The 12,657-nt window shown below is 39.3% G+C and overlaps 1 protein-coding gene across 1 annotated transcript in view; it reads left to right on the top strand.

Annotated features, from left to right (window-relative positions):
• Positions 1-12,657, top strand: part of Tmem131 (transmembrane protein 131) — a 163,764-nt gene that overhangs the window by 34,423 nt on the left and 116,684 nt on the right. Inside the window, exon 2 of the mRNA XM_087898067.1 lies at positions 12,542-12,603. Within this exon, the coding sequence (XP_087754193.1) occupies positions 12,542-12,603 (62 nt within the window). The remainder of the gene's footprint in view (positions 1-12,541; positions 12,604-12,657) is intronic.

Below are 12,657 nucleotides of genomic sequence, written 5' to 3'. Positions count from 1 at the left end.
GGAATTTTAGCTCTCATTAAATTTTAGTGTTCAAGTTGATGTTTAAAAATGTTGAATTCTGTGAATTTTCTTGTCTGTATGCTATCTATTTTTATCATTATAGTTTATTGAAAAGATTATTTTCCCTTATTGAATTGCCATAACATCTTGGTCAAAAATCACTTGACCATGTGAGATGGGGTTTCTCTTTTCTGAAGTCTGTTATTTTTGTCTTATGTCAGTATGGCACTTGTCATAATGACTGTGACTTTAAGTAACAAGATTAGACAATTAAGACATCCACCCTTTTTTTGTCTTTTTTCCAAATTCTTTTTACTGCTTTTAGGTCCTTTACTTTCCCACATGATGGATTATCTTTCAGATTTATATCCCAAAACGTTTAAGATTTTGAACATAAGTACTGCATTTCTAGATAAACACTTGGTCATGATGTGCTTACATATTGATGGATTATATTTGCTGGTATTTTGATGAAAAGTTTTGCATATATGATTGCACAGATAAAGTAATGATCTCAGCTTTTTTTAATGTCTGGTTGTTTGGAGATCACTGATTCATGAGATGAGGATTTTATTTTCTTCTACTTTTAATTCATGTACATGTGCTAGAACATGTAGTTTTGTTTCTTTGCCTTAAATATTTGAGAGATGGATTGAAGAACGTTTAACAGTTAAGAGTACTTGTTGATATTCTTTGCTTTATGTTTAAAAACCACCTTTGAGTGAGTACATGTGATAATTGTCTTTCTGGGTCTGGGTTACCTCAGTCACTATGATGTTTTCTAGCTCCATCCATTTGCCTGCAAATTTCAAGCTGTCATTTTTTTCCTGCTGTGTAGTACTCCATTGTGTAAAGTACCACATTTTCTTATCCATTCTTGGGTCAAGGGGCATTTAGGTTGTCTGACTATGACAAACAATGCTTCTATGAACATCGTTGAGCACATGTCCTTGTGGTACGATTGAGCATCCTTTGGGTATACAATCCCAGAGAACCTAGAGAGGATCCTAAGAGAGACCCTATATATATAGGGCTAGTCAAATTAACCTCAATGCCTTTGGCCTTTTTAGTCTTTCGAGGAATATGTCCATATTCCATTGAGTTGCTGACTGTATTAACAGAACTATTGACACTGTTGACTGAACAGTCTTGTCATTTCTGTGGAAAGTAAAGTTGGTCCTGGCTTTCCCTTTCTTAGGCTTATAACATACATCATCTCTCTTTTCACTATCCAGTCGACTAGAAGTTTTGTCAGTTTTATTACTCTTTTCAAACAAAAACATTTGTAATATTTGCTTTTTCTGTTTTCTGTTGTTTTGTTGACCTTCTTTTTGTGGTGCTGAACACTGAACACATTCTCGGTTACGTTGGGTACATGGCTGTATAGCTGGCCTGCACCACAGCCTGATTTTTTTTATTTTGTATTATTTTTATTTTGTATTACTCTACTTTGGGTGTAAGCTGCTCTTCATAGTTTTTCAGTCTTTTTGGGGGGAGGGATTGTGGGGAAAATTATGCAAGATATTAATAATTATTTATATTTAGCATGTAATTTTATATATTATTATACAGCCTAGATATAACCGTAGGACATGTGTTACACTATTTATTATTAGATATTATACAGAATAAAAATTCCTCTTTAAAAGCTGAATTGACACAGGTGGATTGTTTGTTTGTTTGGTTGGTTTTGGTTTTGTGAGACAGGGTTTCTCTGTAGCTGGGAATGGAGCTCAGGACCCACTGAGCCATCTCTCCAGCCCCTTGTGTTTTGTTTTTGAGGCATGTTCTATCCTCATGGGTGATCTGGAACTCACCTTGTAAAGCAAGCTGGCCTCAGTTTTGCAGCAGTCTTCCTACCTCTTCCTCTGCCAGGATTACAGGTGTCTGTCACTATATCCCATGACAGTGTGATGGTTAAGGCTATAATTTGTATCAGAGGGAGGATCCTTGGCCAGTCTTAGGTCACATTGTTTACACTCTGGTTTCCCATCTTTTGCCTCCTTTAGTACTTGTTGCTCTTGGAGGCTCCAACTTCTGGTCCTTTTGTTACTCTGGTGGTCTCCAGAGGTTCTCTTTGTATAGCTAAATGTGAGCAAATTGAAAAGCTAAACTTTATTTCCTTAGAACATATTGTTTATTTTTGTTTGTTTAAACTGAAGATTTTGAAGTTCTGGAAGGCCTATGATGTCCAGGGTATAAGAGTTACAGCTAGATGATGATGGACATAAGCAAAGGCTCTGTGCTGTCTGATGGACTCCTGCACATCATTCCTGCTGTCAGGCCTTGCTTCGTAGTGCTCTACAGGGGCTGATTGATTACTAAGGAGATCAGAATATGCTAGCAGCTATCATTGGCATTCCAGCAGAAAACTGATGATCAGGGAGTTGTGTGCCTTGAGAATTATACCCAGAGCCAGTTAGTTGCTCTTTGCAGGTAACAAGGATGCCTGTGCAGATAGATGAGCAACATTCAAGCTCCCTCTGCCTCCCTTTTAAGCTTATTTACTTAGGCTTGTTACTACATTGAAGTGTTTTACAGTAGCAAAACAAGGGCCAGTGCTTTCGTAAACATGTCAGAAATAGTTTCCTTTAATAGCTAGGTGCCCTTCAAGATGAAATGTCTTTAGATTAAAAACAGAACTGAAACACTGAGTGTCTCTGATCAATGTTCCTAGGGTCCAAACTTTCTGTAGAGACAGCTCTGCATCAGATCAAAGACAGCTGTTCAGGTGGAGCCTCATTGGGACTCAGTGTACAGATCATATTTACATTTTTCAGCCCATGAACATGATGTTTGCCCACCTAGACTTTGAAGTATTTTCCATCTGAAAATATTTTTTTAATTATTTGATGATTTCGTGCATGTAGATAAGCCTTTTGGGTTTTTCTCAGCCTCCATTGCTTTCTTTTACCCCCTCCAACTTCCGCCTAACCCTTTCTTCCCAATAAGTTCACCATCTCTCCTCATCCCAGCCCCTGCAGCCCCATCATGTCTTGTTGCCTTGTGACCCACTGAATATAGCTAAGGCTGTTTTTGAGGTGGGCGGTGGGCTATTACCAGAGCAGGGGCAGCTTGCCAGCAGCTGTGTCACTAATTATCTAGGCTTTGGTTTCTTTTGTCAACTTTTTGTAGATTTTAGTATCTGTGTACCATACAGTACCTAAATATTTTAACTTTATTTGGATAATTTCCTACATATTTATGGTGCTATAAAGAAGTTTGATTCAATTTGGGGTTTTGAGCTTGTATTTGCAACTTTGTATGAGCTCTTTGTAAGAGCTTGTATTCTTATTCTAAGTAATTTTCTTCCTTTTTCTTTCCTTCCTTCTCCTTGGCATTTTTTACGTAATTGTCTAGTTTGCAAATGGAGGTAGTTTTATTACTTTGAAAATGTTTGTTTTAAACTTGTTGCCAAGGCTTCTGGTAGCATGTTGAATAAAAATGGGGCTGGAGCCTACACTGTCCCAAGCCCCAGGGAGTACACGGAGTCTGTTCTGCCTGCAGCTGAGGTTGGGTCGTTCCCCCCTCCCTACCTTGTGTCTTGTAAAGCATAGGGCTGTGTGAACGGTTCATTTCTGACCATTGATAGTTACATATTACAATAGTTGAGTTTTAAGTTTTATGTCGGCTTGTATACCTTGAACCAAAACCTTGGGTATAGCATGGAATCTTTTGGATTGCTAGGTTTAGTTAATATTTAATTAACTAAATTAATAGTAAAATAATGTTGTATACTTTAAAATTTGTTCTATAGATTTTAAGCAACATGTAACTGTAAGTATTTTTAGTCCTATGATCTGTTAAGATTAGTTACATAGACAGTTGCTGGGTGTTTCATCATCCCGAGACTAAACCTCTGTTAAGCAGTTAACCTCTCACCACCACCCGGTTTCCAGTACTTTCTATATCCATTAGTTTTCCTATTTTACATATATCATATAAATAGAATTAGGATATTTGAACTTCTGGTTCTAGGTTATGTCCCCTACTTGATGTTTTCAGGCTCCATCCCTGTTTTTTGACTTAATAATATTTCATGATTATGTTGTGCTTTTGTTGGTCCATCTGTTTGTGGTGGGTATTGGTTGTTTCTGCTTGTTTGGAGACTGGGTATTATATTAGTCTTTTCTTTAGCAGGATGTTAGCCTGTTTACCTCACAGGGCTGAAACTGCCTCTATGGGCTGTGGGAGCAATAACAGCATAGTTTTCAGAGCCACTCCAGTATCATTTGGTCTGCCTGGTTTATCGGATGCTGCTACTGACCCTGCTGGTTCCAGCTCATGGCAGAGTCAGGGAGATGTAACAGTATGAGTTTCTGTGTACCAGTGATTTTCTCATTGTTAAGTTGCTAAGAGTAGTTGGTAACTTTCAGAAATTCATTTTATATGTGATAAATTAAGCTGTTGATTTTTTTAAAATGTGAATAAAACACTTTAAGGTAAAATGAAAATTAAATTATGGCATTAACTTAGCCATAAAATTTTGTTTGTTTGTTTGTTTGTTTTTGACATGGTCTTGCTGTGTAACCCAAGCAGGCCTCAAACTCACAATCTTTCTGTCTCATCCTCCTGAGTGATGTGATTACAGGGGTTCACTAGGAACCTTTTGTTTTTTGGGTTTTTGTTTGTTTGTTTGTTTGAGACAGGGTTTCTCTGTGTAGTAGTCCTGGTTGTCCTGGAACTAGCTCTTGTAGACCAGGCCGGCCTTGAACACACTGTCTCTGCCTCCTGAGTGCTGGGATTAAAGGCGTGCTCCACCACCACCCGGCTGAACCTTTTGTATTTAAACTTTTATCATGTGTGTATGTGTATATGTTCAGGACATGATACATTATATAGGATTACATTTCACATTTTAGTAAACAATGTAGAGTTTAGCCTTTCTTTAAGAAGTCGGTAATACTGAATGGTTTTGATGAGAGTTTCATAACCCTAGTTTTGTGTATATATAACAATTCAGTCTCATATGTAGCAACAATTGATGGGAAAAAAGGGAATCTGCGATCATAGTTGGAAAATTTACCCCAACAGTTACTAATAAGTTTTAAGTATATCACAAGTTTAAAGAGCCCAATAACACACACCAAACAGAAGAACCAACCCCACTTTAGTCTATTTTCTCTTACTGTAATGCAATACTTGAAGCCAGTGTAAGTAAAGCATGGTAAAACATGCCTATAATCCCAGCACTTAGGGGGGCAGAATCAGGAGGGTGGCAGATTTAAAGTCAGCATGGACTATACATAAAAGATCAGCCAAACATTGTCTCAAGCGAAGGGGATTGCGGAGTTGGGAGTTGGGAAGGTAACTCAGTAAAGTGCTGGGTACACTTCAGGACGTCAGTTCAACCCCCAGAACCTGTGTGAAGAAACTGGAGTATGGAGGCACGTTCTTTGTCTAGTTAGGGTTATTATTGCTGTGATGAAACCCCATGACCAAAAGCAAGCTGGGGAGGAAAGGCTTTATTTGACTTACACTACCACATTATAGTCCATCATTGAAGGAAGTCAGAACAGGAATTCAAACAGAGTAGGAACCTGGAGGCGGAAACTAATGTCTGCAGGGGTCATGGAATAACTGCAAGCCCTTTACCCATTGAGCCATCTCTCCAGCTCAACTTTGTACTTTAAATATGGAGAAAGATAAGTTTATATTTTAGCATTCACGGAATAAGACCTAGTGAGGGAAGAAACAAAGATTCAATCACAGTGTCTTTCTAAACTGAAGGGCTCCATACAGACCAGGATGAATAAACATTTGCCGTTAGCACAGCCTTTTGTTGAAATAAAATGTAAAACAAATAGAACTTTAAAGGAGATATGAAGGTCGTTAATAGTGACTCTAACATTGGTGCCACTGTTTCAACCAGTCTTACCTTCCATTTCTTCAGGCTCTATGCAAGTCATGGTTTGACTAAGAAGAAAACTAGAATTTAGTAGATTGTGGTACATTAAAGTAGGGTAGTGGGGCTGCCAGGAGCAATCAGGAGGGCCTCACTGCATAAGTGGAGAAGGTGGCAGTCAGGCTTGGATATCCCAGGCAAGATGGGTTCCTCACACAGGGTTTGGTGACCCTCTTTGGCCCTGCCTGTGTGGCCTTTTCTCTTCTTGGTTCTTATAGAGGATTTAACCACCCTCTTTCTCTTCAGCCAAAAGAGACCTTGGTGATCTGAAGGTAAAGACCTACCTAAATTTAGGTAACCTAAATTCCTGATCCCCCACACCAACACACACACAGTTTGTGTTTCTAGTAGTTACTTACATTGCTGCTTTCATCAAAGTTTTAGAATTTATTATGAGGTAGCTCATCTAGTTTTCAGTTGCAGTATTTGGTTTTGTTGTTTTGTTTTGTTTCAAGACAGGGGTTCTCCGTAACTTTGGAGCCTGTCCTGGAACTAGCTCTTGAAGAACAGGCTGGCCTCTAACTCACAGAGGTCCACCTACCTCTGCCTCCTGAGTTCTGGGATTAAAGGCATGCGCCACCACCGCCTGGCCAGTTGCAGTATTTGGGAGTTTATTTTCTTCCTAAAAGTAGAGGTAGCCATTGGTGACGCACACGTTTAGTCTCAGTATGTAGGAGGCTGAGGCAGGTGGATCTCTGAGTTCATGGACAGCCTGGTCTACAGAATGAGTTCCAGGACAGCCAGAGCTACATAGAAACCCTACCTCAAAAAATCAAATAGATAGATAAAAATTATAGTAGAGAAAGACTTGTTTTTAAAATGTGAATGTCATTCCCCTCCTTACGGTTCTTGGAATTGAACTCAAAGCGTTGTACAGACTAGACAAAGTGTCCTACTACTCAGCAACAGCCCCAGGCCTGAATCTCCTTTTTTATTTACTAAATGAAATAGGAAAGAAAACAAGCTTGGCTTCTTAGTTTCATTTTGGAAAGTGAGTCTCTAACAACTGACACGTGAAACTTTTGCTCTTGGAGTGACAGTGATGTCAGTGAATATGAGGAGTTCAGAGTTGAGCTTGGGGACCCATCCACCAGAGTGCACACCCATTCCTGCGCCTTTCAGAGATGCAGGCCTAGTTTTAAAACTTAGATTGCTCAGAGGTGCTGTTTGCCATGAGCATCAATGTCACACTTACTTGAAGTAGTAATGGATTCAGAAGAAGAGATTATATATTCTGGAGGCTGAGGCAGTGCCGATTGTGAGTTTGAGGGCTGCCTGGGCAACATAACATAGCAAGACCCTGTTTCAAAACAATAAAGCCAAACAAGAATAACAACAATCCGGCAAGTATAAATTCTGAGTCTCATCAATTTCGAATTCACCTTCCTTGTCAACGTGGAATTTAAATCCCCCAGAGACATAGGGATGTGTCAGGATTACTGAGGAAGGAAGAGGCACTCTGAATGTAGGTAGCACCCTACCCACACCCCCCAGGTCAGGATTCCAGACTAAAGAAGGAAGAAAAACAGTGCTTATTTGTCTGCTTCCTGATCAGACAAAATGTGACCAGCCACTTCATGTTTCTGCTACCATGCCGGCCCATATCCCTTCAAACTGTAAGCCAAGTAAGCCCTTCCTTTCTTCCTTAAAAGGTTTCTTCTCAGATATTGATCATAGCAACAAGGAGAGTAAACAGTATTGCATTTCTATTCTTTTGCTGAATATACCCTTATTATGCCTTTTTATATATTTATTTATTTTGACTGTATAGCCTTGGCTGGTCTAAAACTCACTGTAGACCTGGTTGGTCTCAAATGTATAGAAATTCACCTGTCTCTGCATCCTGAGGTCTATGCCACCACACCTGACACTTTAGTGTTGTGTGATGTTTTTTTCTTTTGACTTTTTGGGGGGTGGCACTATCCAGCTCCCAAATAAATCACACACAGAGGCTTATTCCATTATGAATGACTGGCCTTAGCTTGGCTTGTTTCTTGCTAGCTTTTCTTAATGAAATTATCTCAACTACCTTTTGCCTCTGGGCTTTTTCCTTTTTTTACTTCTGTGCATCTTACTTTCGCTCTTACTCCATGGTTGGCTGGGTAGCTGGGTGACTGGCCAATGATAGCCTCCTCGCCTTGTTCTCTTATTGCTCCTTCTCTTCCTCACTTCTTCTATTTATACTCTGTCTGCCAGCCCCGCCTAACCTTACTCCTGTCCTGCTATTGCCATTCAGCTCTTTATAGGACCATGAGGTGTTTTAGACAGGCAAAGAATCACAGCTTCACAGAGTTAAACAAATAAAGCATGAACAAAAGTCACACACACCTTAAAATAATATTCCCCAACACTTTAGTGTGCTTTTTGTTTGCGTGTTGTTTAGTTTCTCTCTCTCTCTCTTTCTTTCTTTCTTGACAAGTTCTTGCCATGTAGCCCAAGCTGACTTTGAACTCAGAATACTCTTTCCTTCACCTCCTAAATTTTTTTTTTTTTGGTGTGGGGGAGTGTGTGATTTTTCAAGATAGGGTTTCTCTGTGTTGCCTTGGCTGTCCTGGAATTCACTCGGTAGACCAGGCTAGCCATGAACTCAGAGATCCACCTGCTTCTCCCTCCCGGGTACTGGGATTAAAGATGTTCATCACCACTGCCTGGCCACATACTGAATCTTAAGAAAATAAAAAAATCTGATAATGTCATCATAATATCTGATTCATATCTTGAAGTTTAATAACAATGATCAGTATTCACTTTGATTATATCTGATTGCTGCTTAGACCAAAGAATATTGAGAAGTTTGGGATTCATTAAGATATAAAATTAGGGGAAATATCTTGAGGAGAAGAAAACACTTACTATGAGCCCAGATTCGGAAGCTTGCCTTCCTGTCTTAGGCTTCCTTGCTCTTTGCCCTGCCCTTTTCTTCCCTTCTTGAGTCAGAGTCTCATGTTTAGACCAGGTTGTCCTCAAACTGTCTGTCCTTCTGCCTTTGCTGGATGCTGGGACTACAAGTATGTGCCACCATGCCATGCTGCTTGAGTACTCTGTACATTTTTCTCTATTTTATAAGCTAGTAGTTGTTAATACTTGAAAGGATTAAGTGTGTGGCTAATGTCTTCCTGTCCTAGGCATATAATTTAAAGTTATTATTGGTCACCTAGAGCCAAGAATCCTAATTTGTTTCATTAAATAATAAATTCTGTTTATTTCTGTGTCTTTGAAGAAAGTTGGTGATGTTGATGATGTGTTACAACTATCCTAGCTATTGCTGTTCATTTTCCCAGGTGATAAAATTCCTGGTATTCTTTTAAATCTAATTAAGAGCACAGTGCACTCAGGTTGCTGTTGTTTTCGTCACCTGGATGAAAGTGTGATCCTAGTAAACAGCTGACACAGGTGCCAGCAGAGGTCCACCTCTTACTGGTTTCCTCTGCTAACCAGGTGCAGAGCTTTTGAGTTAGCTCTTCTGTACTTCACGTTGTGAGCCTCTCCCTGTTGCAGCCATTCTTACTAGTGCAGTGTTCTTGTGTCAGTAAGCGTGGCTTCAAGGATGCAAGAGGATGTTTGTGGATGTTTACGTTTGTGTTGGAAGAGAAGAGGCATGAAGAGCGGAGTGGGTAAGCTAGGCAGAGCCTGCAGGGTTCGTGGTGCTTTCTTCTGAGGGCTCTGCCACTTTATGCGGAAAGGTTCTAAAGAATGCATATGTAGCAGTTTTGAGACACGTTATAAGCTAGCACTAGAGGGAACATAACCAGGAGAGGTCACCTGCTCCGGGATAAATTCCTGTCACCCAAGCAAAAAAGATAGGTTTCATCTACATGTTCAGTGTTTACTAAACATCATAAATGTGCTAAAGACTGGGAGAGGTGAGCAGAAATGGAGCACTTTGACTCTGTGGTTGAAAAAAATGCAGATAATTAATGGGGTTTCCCAAAATAACATCTCTGAGATTACTGCATGAAGGGGTCTGGAATGCTCAGTGAGCAGGAACGCATCATCTAGTTAGGCAATCTGACAAGCTTATTTCTTACCACTCTTTTAACTTCCTCTTTGTCCTATTGCAAAAGCCAGGTATGTGAAATTGCATAGTGAGCTTCACCTCTGAATTCCACCATACCAGCAGATAGGAGCCATATTCACCAAATGATACATTATTGATTTACTTTCTTTAAAAAATAAGCTTTTATATTTTAGGACAATTTTAAATAAAAGAATTGCAAAGATAGAGTATTCATCTACCCTACCCTATCCCTATTACTAACTTTTTACATTAAAGTGTTTTTATTTTTTAAAGCAGCTAACAAACCAATATCATACCATTCTTACTAACAAGATTCCATATTTTACTCAGATTTCTTTAGTTTTAGTGCACTGGTTCCTTTATGTTTTGGAATCCCATCTAAGACTCCTTAGGCTTTCCTTGTATGTTTTTGATGACCTTGACAGTTTTGAGAATCACTAACTAATCAGGTATTTTGTAGTCTCATCCCTTGGGATTTGTCTAGGATTTTTCTCATGATTAGCCTGAAATTGTATGTTTAGGGGAGGATTTTTCTTAGATCAAGGGTGCATATACAACTTTTCAGTTGTGTCCATCTTGATCTAGCTGAGGTCTTGCCATTGTAAAGTTAACTCTCCCTTCCCATACTGTATTCTTTAGAAGGACTCCATATTGTATTTTAAAAGTTAAGGGTAACACCCCTCTCTTTTGTCAGTCTTGTGAAGCCCAGATTGGTCTTGAACTCACTGTGTAACTGAGACTGGCCTTCAATTACTGACATTCTGTCTCCACCTTCTCAATACTGGGATTATATGTATGTGCCACCATGTCCAGTAGGAGTTACCTTCTTGATAGCAGTTTCTGTATAAGTTGTTTGTATTTCTGCATGGAGATTTGTCTCTTCTTCCCAAATCTTTATTCAATAATTTGCTTATTTTAGTATGGAGTCATGGGTATTTATTTTGTACTTGGGGTTATAATCTAGTGCCCCTTCATTTGGTTGCTCAGATTGTTCTAGCTTTGGTCATTTGGGAATTCCCTCTGTTAACTGTTACTTCCCTATACAAATTCTCATTGATATATATTAGAATAGTTGGGTTGTTTTCCTTTTAGTACTTTCTGCTTTCTGACACTCTAAGGTGCTCTTATCCCATTGTGTGTATGTCTTAGAAGCAGCCATTTCTCAAGAAACTCTAATTCTTTTCATTGGAACATAGTCTAGAACTCAGACTCTGGGTTGTAGATGTGGTCATTTCTGCTGGAGTGTCACTGACTGAGGAAGGAATTATATGTCTTGTGTCCTAGTATATGTACACATCTGGCTTTCTCCCTTGGGATTTGTTTGTTGTTGTTGTTGTTTGAGATTTATTCATTTTAATATTACATATGTTTGCCTGCATGTTGGTGTACTATCTCCCTTCAGAGGCCAGAAGAGGGTGTCAGACCCCTAGAACTGGAGTTACAGATGTTAGCGTTCACATGGTGCTGAAAATCAAACCTGGGTTCTCTGGAAGAACAGCCAGTGCTCTTAATGCTGATCCCTATCTTCAGTTCCCATGCATGCCCTTCTATATGTAACAGTCTGTATCTCTCAAACATGAGTTCATGCTGGTATCACCAAATCTAATGCATTTGCCACATGAATAATTTTAGCCTCCCTTGTTTCTATGTAAACTCTTAGTCTAGTTATGAGGAACCAACACACTTTGCACCATGTCCGTATTCAGTTATTTAATTCCAGTACAGTGGCATCAGAATTGCTAACTCCTGTGGGAACAGCCTTTCTGGCTGCCATGCAGTTCATGTTTTGATTTTCATCTTTTAGAGTCTGTTTCATTTTCAGGTCCATTTGTGGGGTCCCCCCACCCCCAGCCCCTACCATCCTATTTGATGGGGATTGATTCATACATTTGTAAATATAGTATAGATGGTTATAAACAAAACTACTATAAGGAATTTCACACGGATTTACTTGTGGACAGCTTTCAGATAATTTTGGTACTTACTAAGCTCTTCATTGCCATATTGTACAAAATAGCTATACTGGCTTTTGCATATTTTTTGTCTTTGCTTTGTTTATTGTGCATTGTCTTGTGCAATGGATAAGCTTTCTTTTCTTTGCTGTTTTCCCTATCCACTTACTCACCAAGTCCTCTCCAACTGCCCACCCCCAAAGCATGTTGACATTGCAGTAGAGCAGATGGCACAGAATTCCAGCTGATCAGTTTAGGTGAAATAAACGCCAACATGCTTATGATCTTCTGCAGCCAGCAGTGAATCTGACTACTCTCCTTTTTCTTACAGTAGCAGCTTGTACAGCTGAGTTACTGAAGCTGTCTTGTTACTAGTACTAATCACAGTTACATAGCAAAACGTTCTAAAGTTGCTAAAGTTCTGAGGAGTTAATTGCATTTTCCTCATAACCATTACTCTGAAACAAGCAATGTTTCATTGGTTTGTTTTGGATGCCAGCATTGACCCTAGGGCCCTCACACATGCTAAGCAAATGCTCTACCGTTGGCCTACATCCCCCAGTAAGCAATATATTAAAATGTAGAATTATATTTACCTCATGGTAAAAGTTTATTGAAGTTGGATTTCTGTTCCTGCCAGTGATGTTGTTTTTGTTTCCTTCACAGCATTCATTCAGTCGGAGAGCATAATAGAAGTACTGCGCTTTGACGATGGAGGCCTACTACAGGTGATTTTCTTGAGTAAATGATGACTATTATTTTTCTTTGAAAAAAATGTAACT

This window comes from Myodes glareolus, chromosome 18 (assembly GCF_982192425.1).
Source record: "Myodes glareolus chromosome 18, mMyoGla1.1, whole genome shotgun sequence".
Lineage (NCBI taxonomy): Eukaryota > Metazoa > Chordata > Mammalia > Rodentia > Cricetidae > Myodes > Myodes glareolus.
This window is presented reverse-complemented; position numbering and strand designations above follow the sequence as displayed.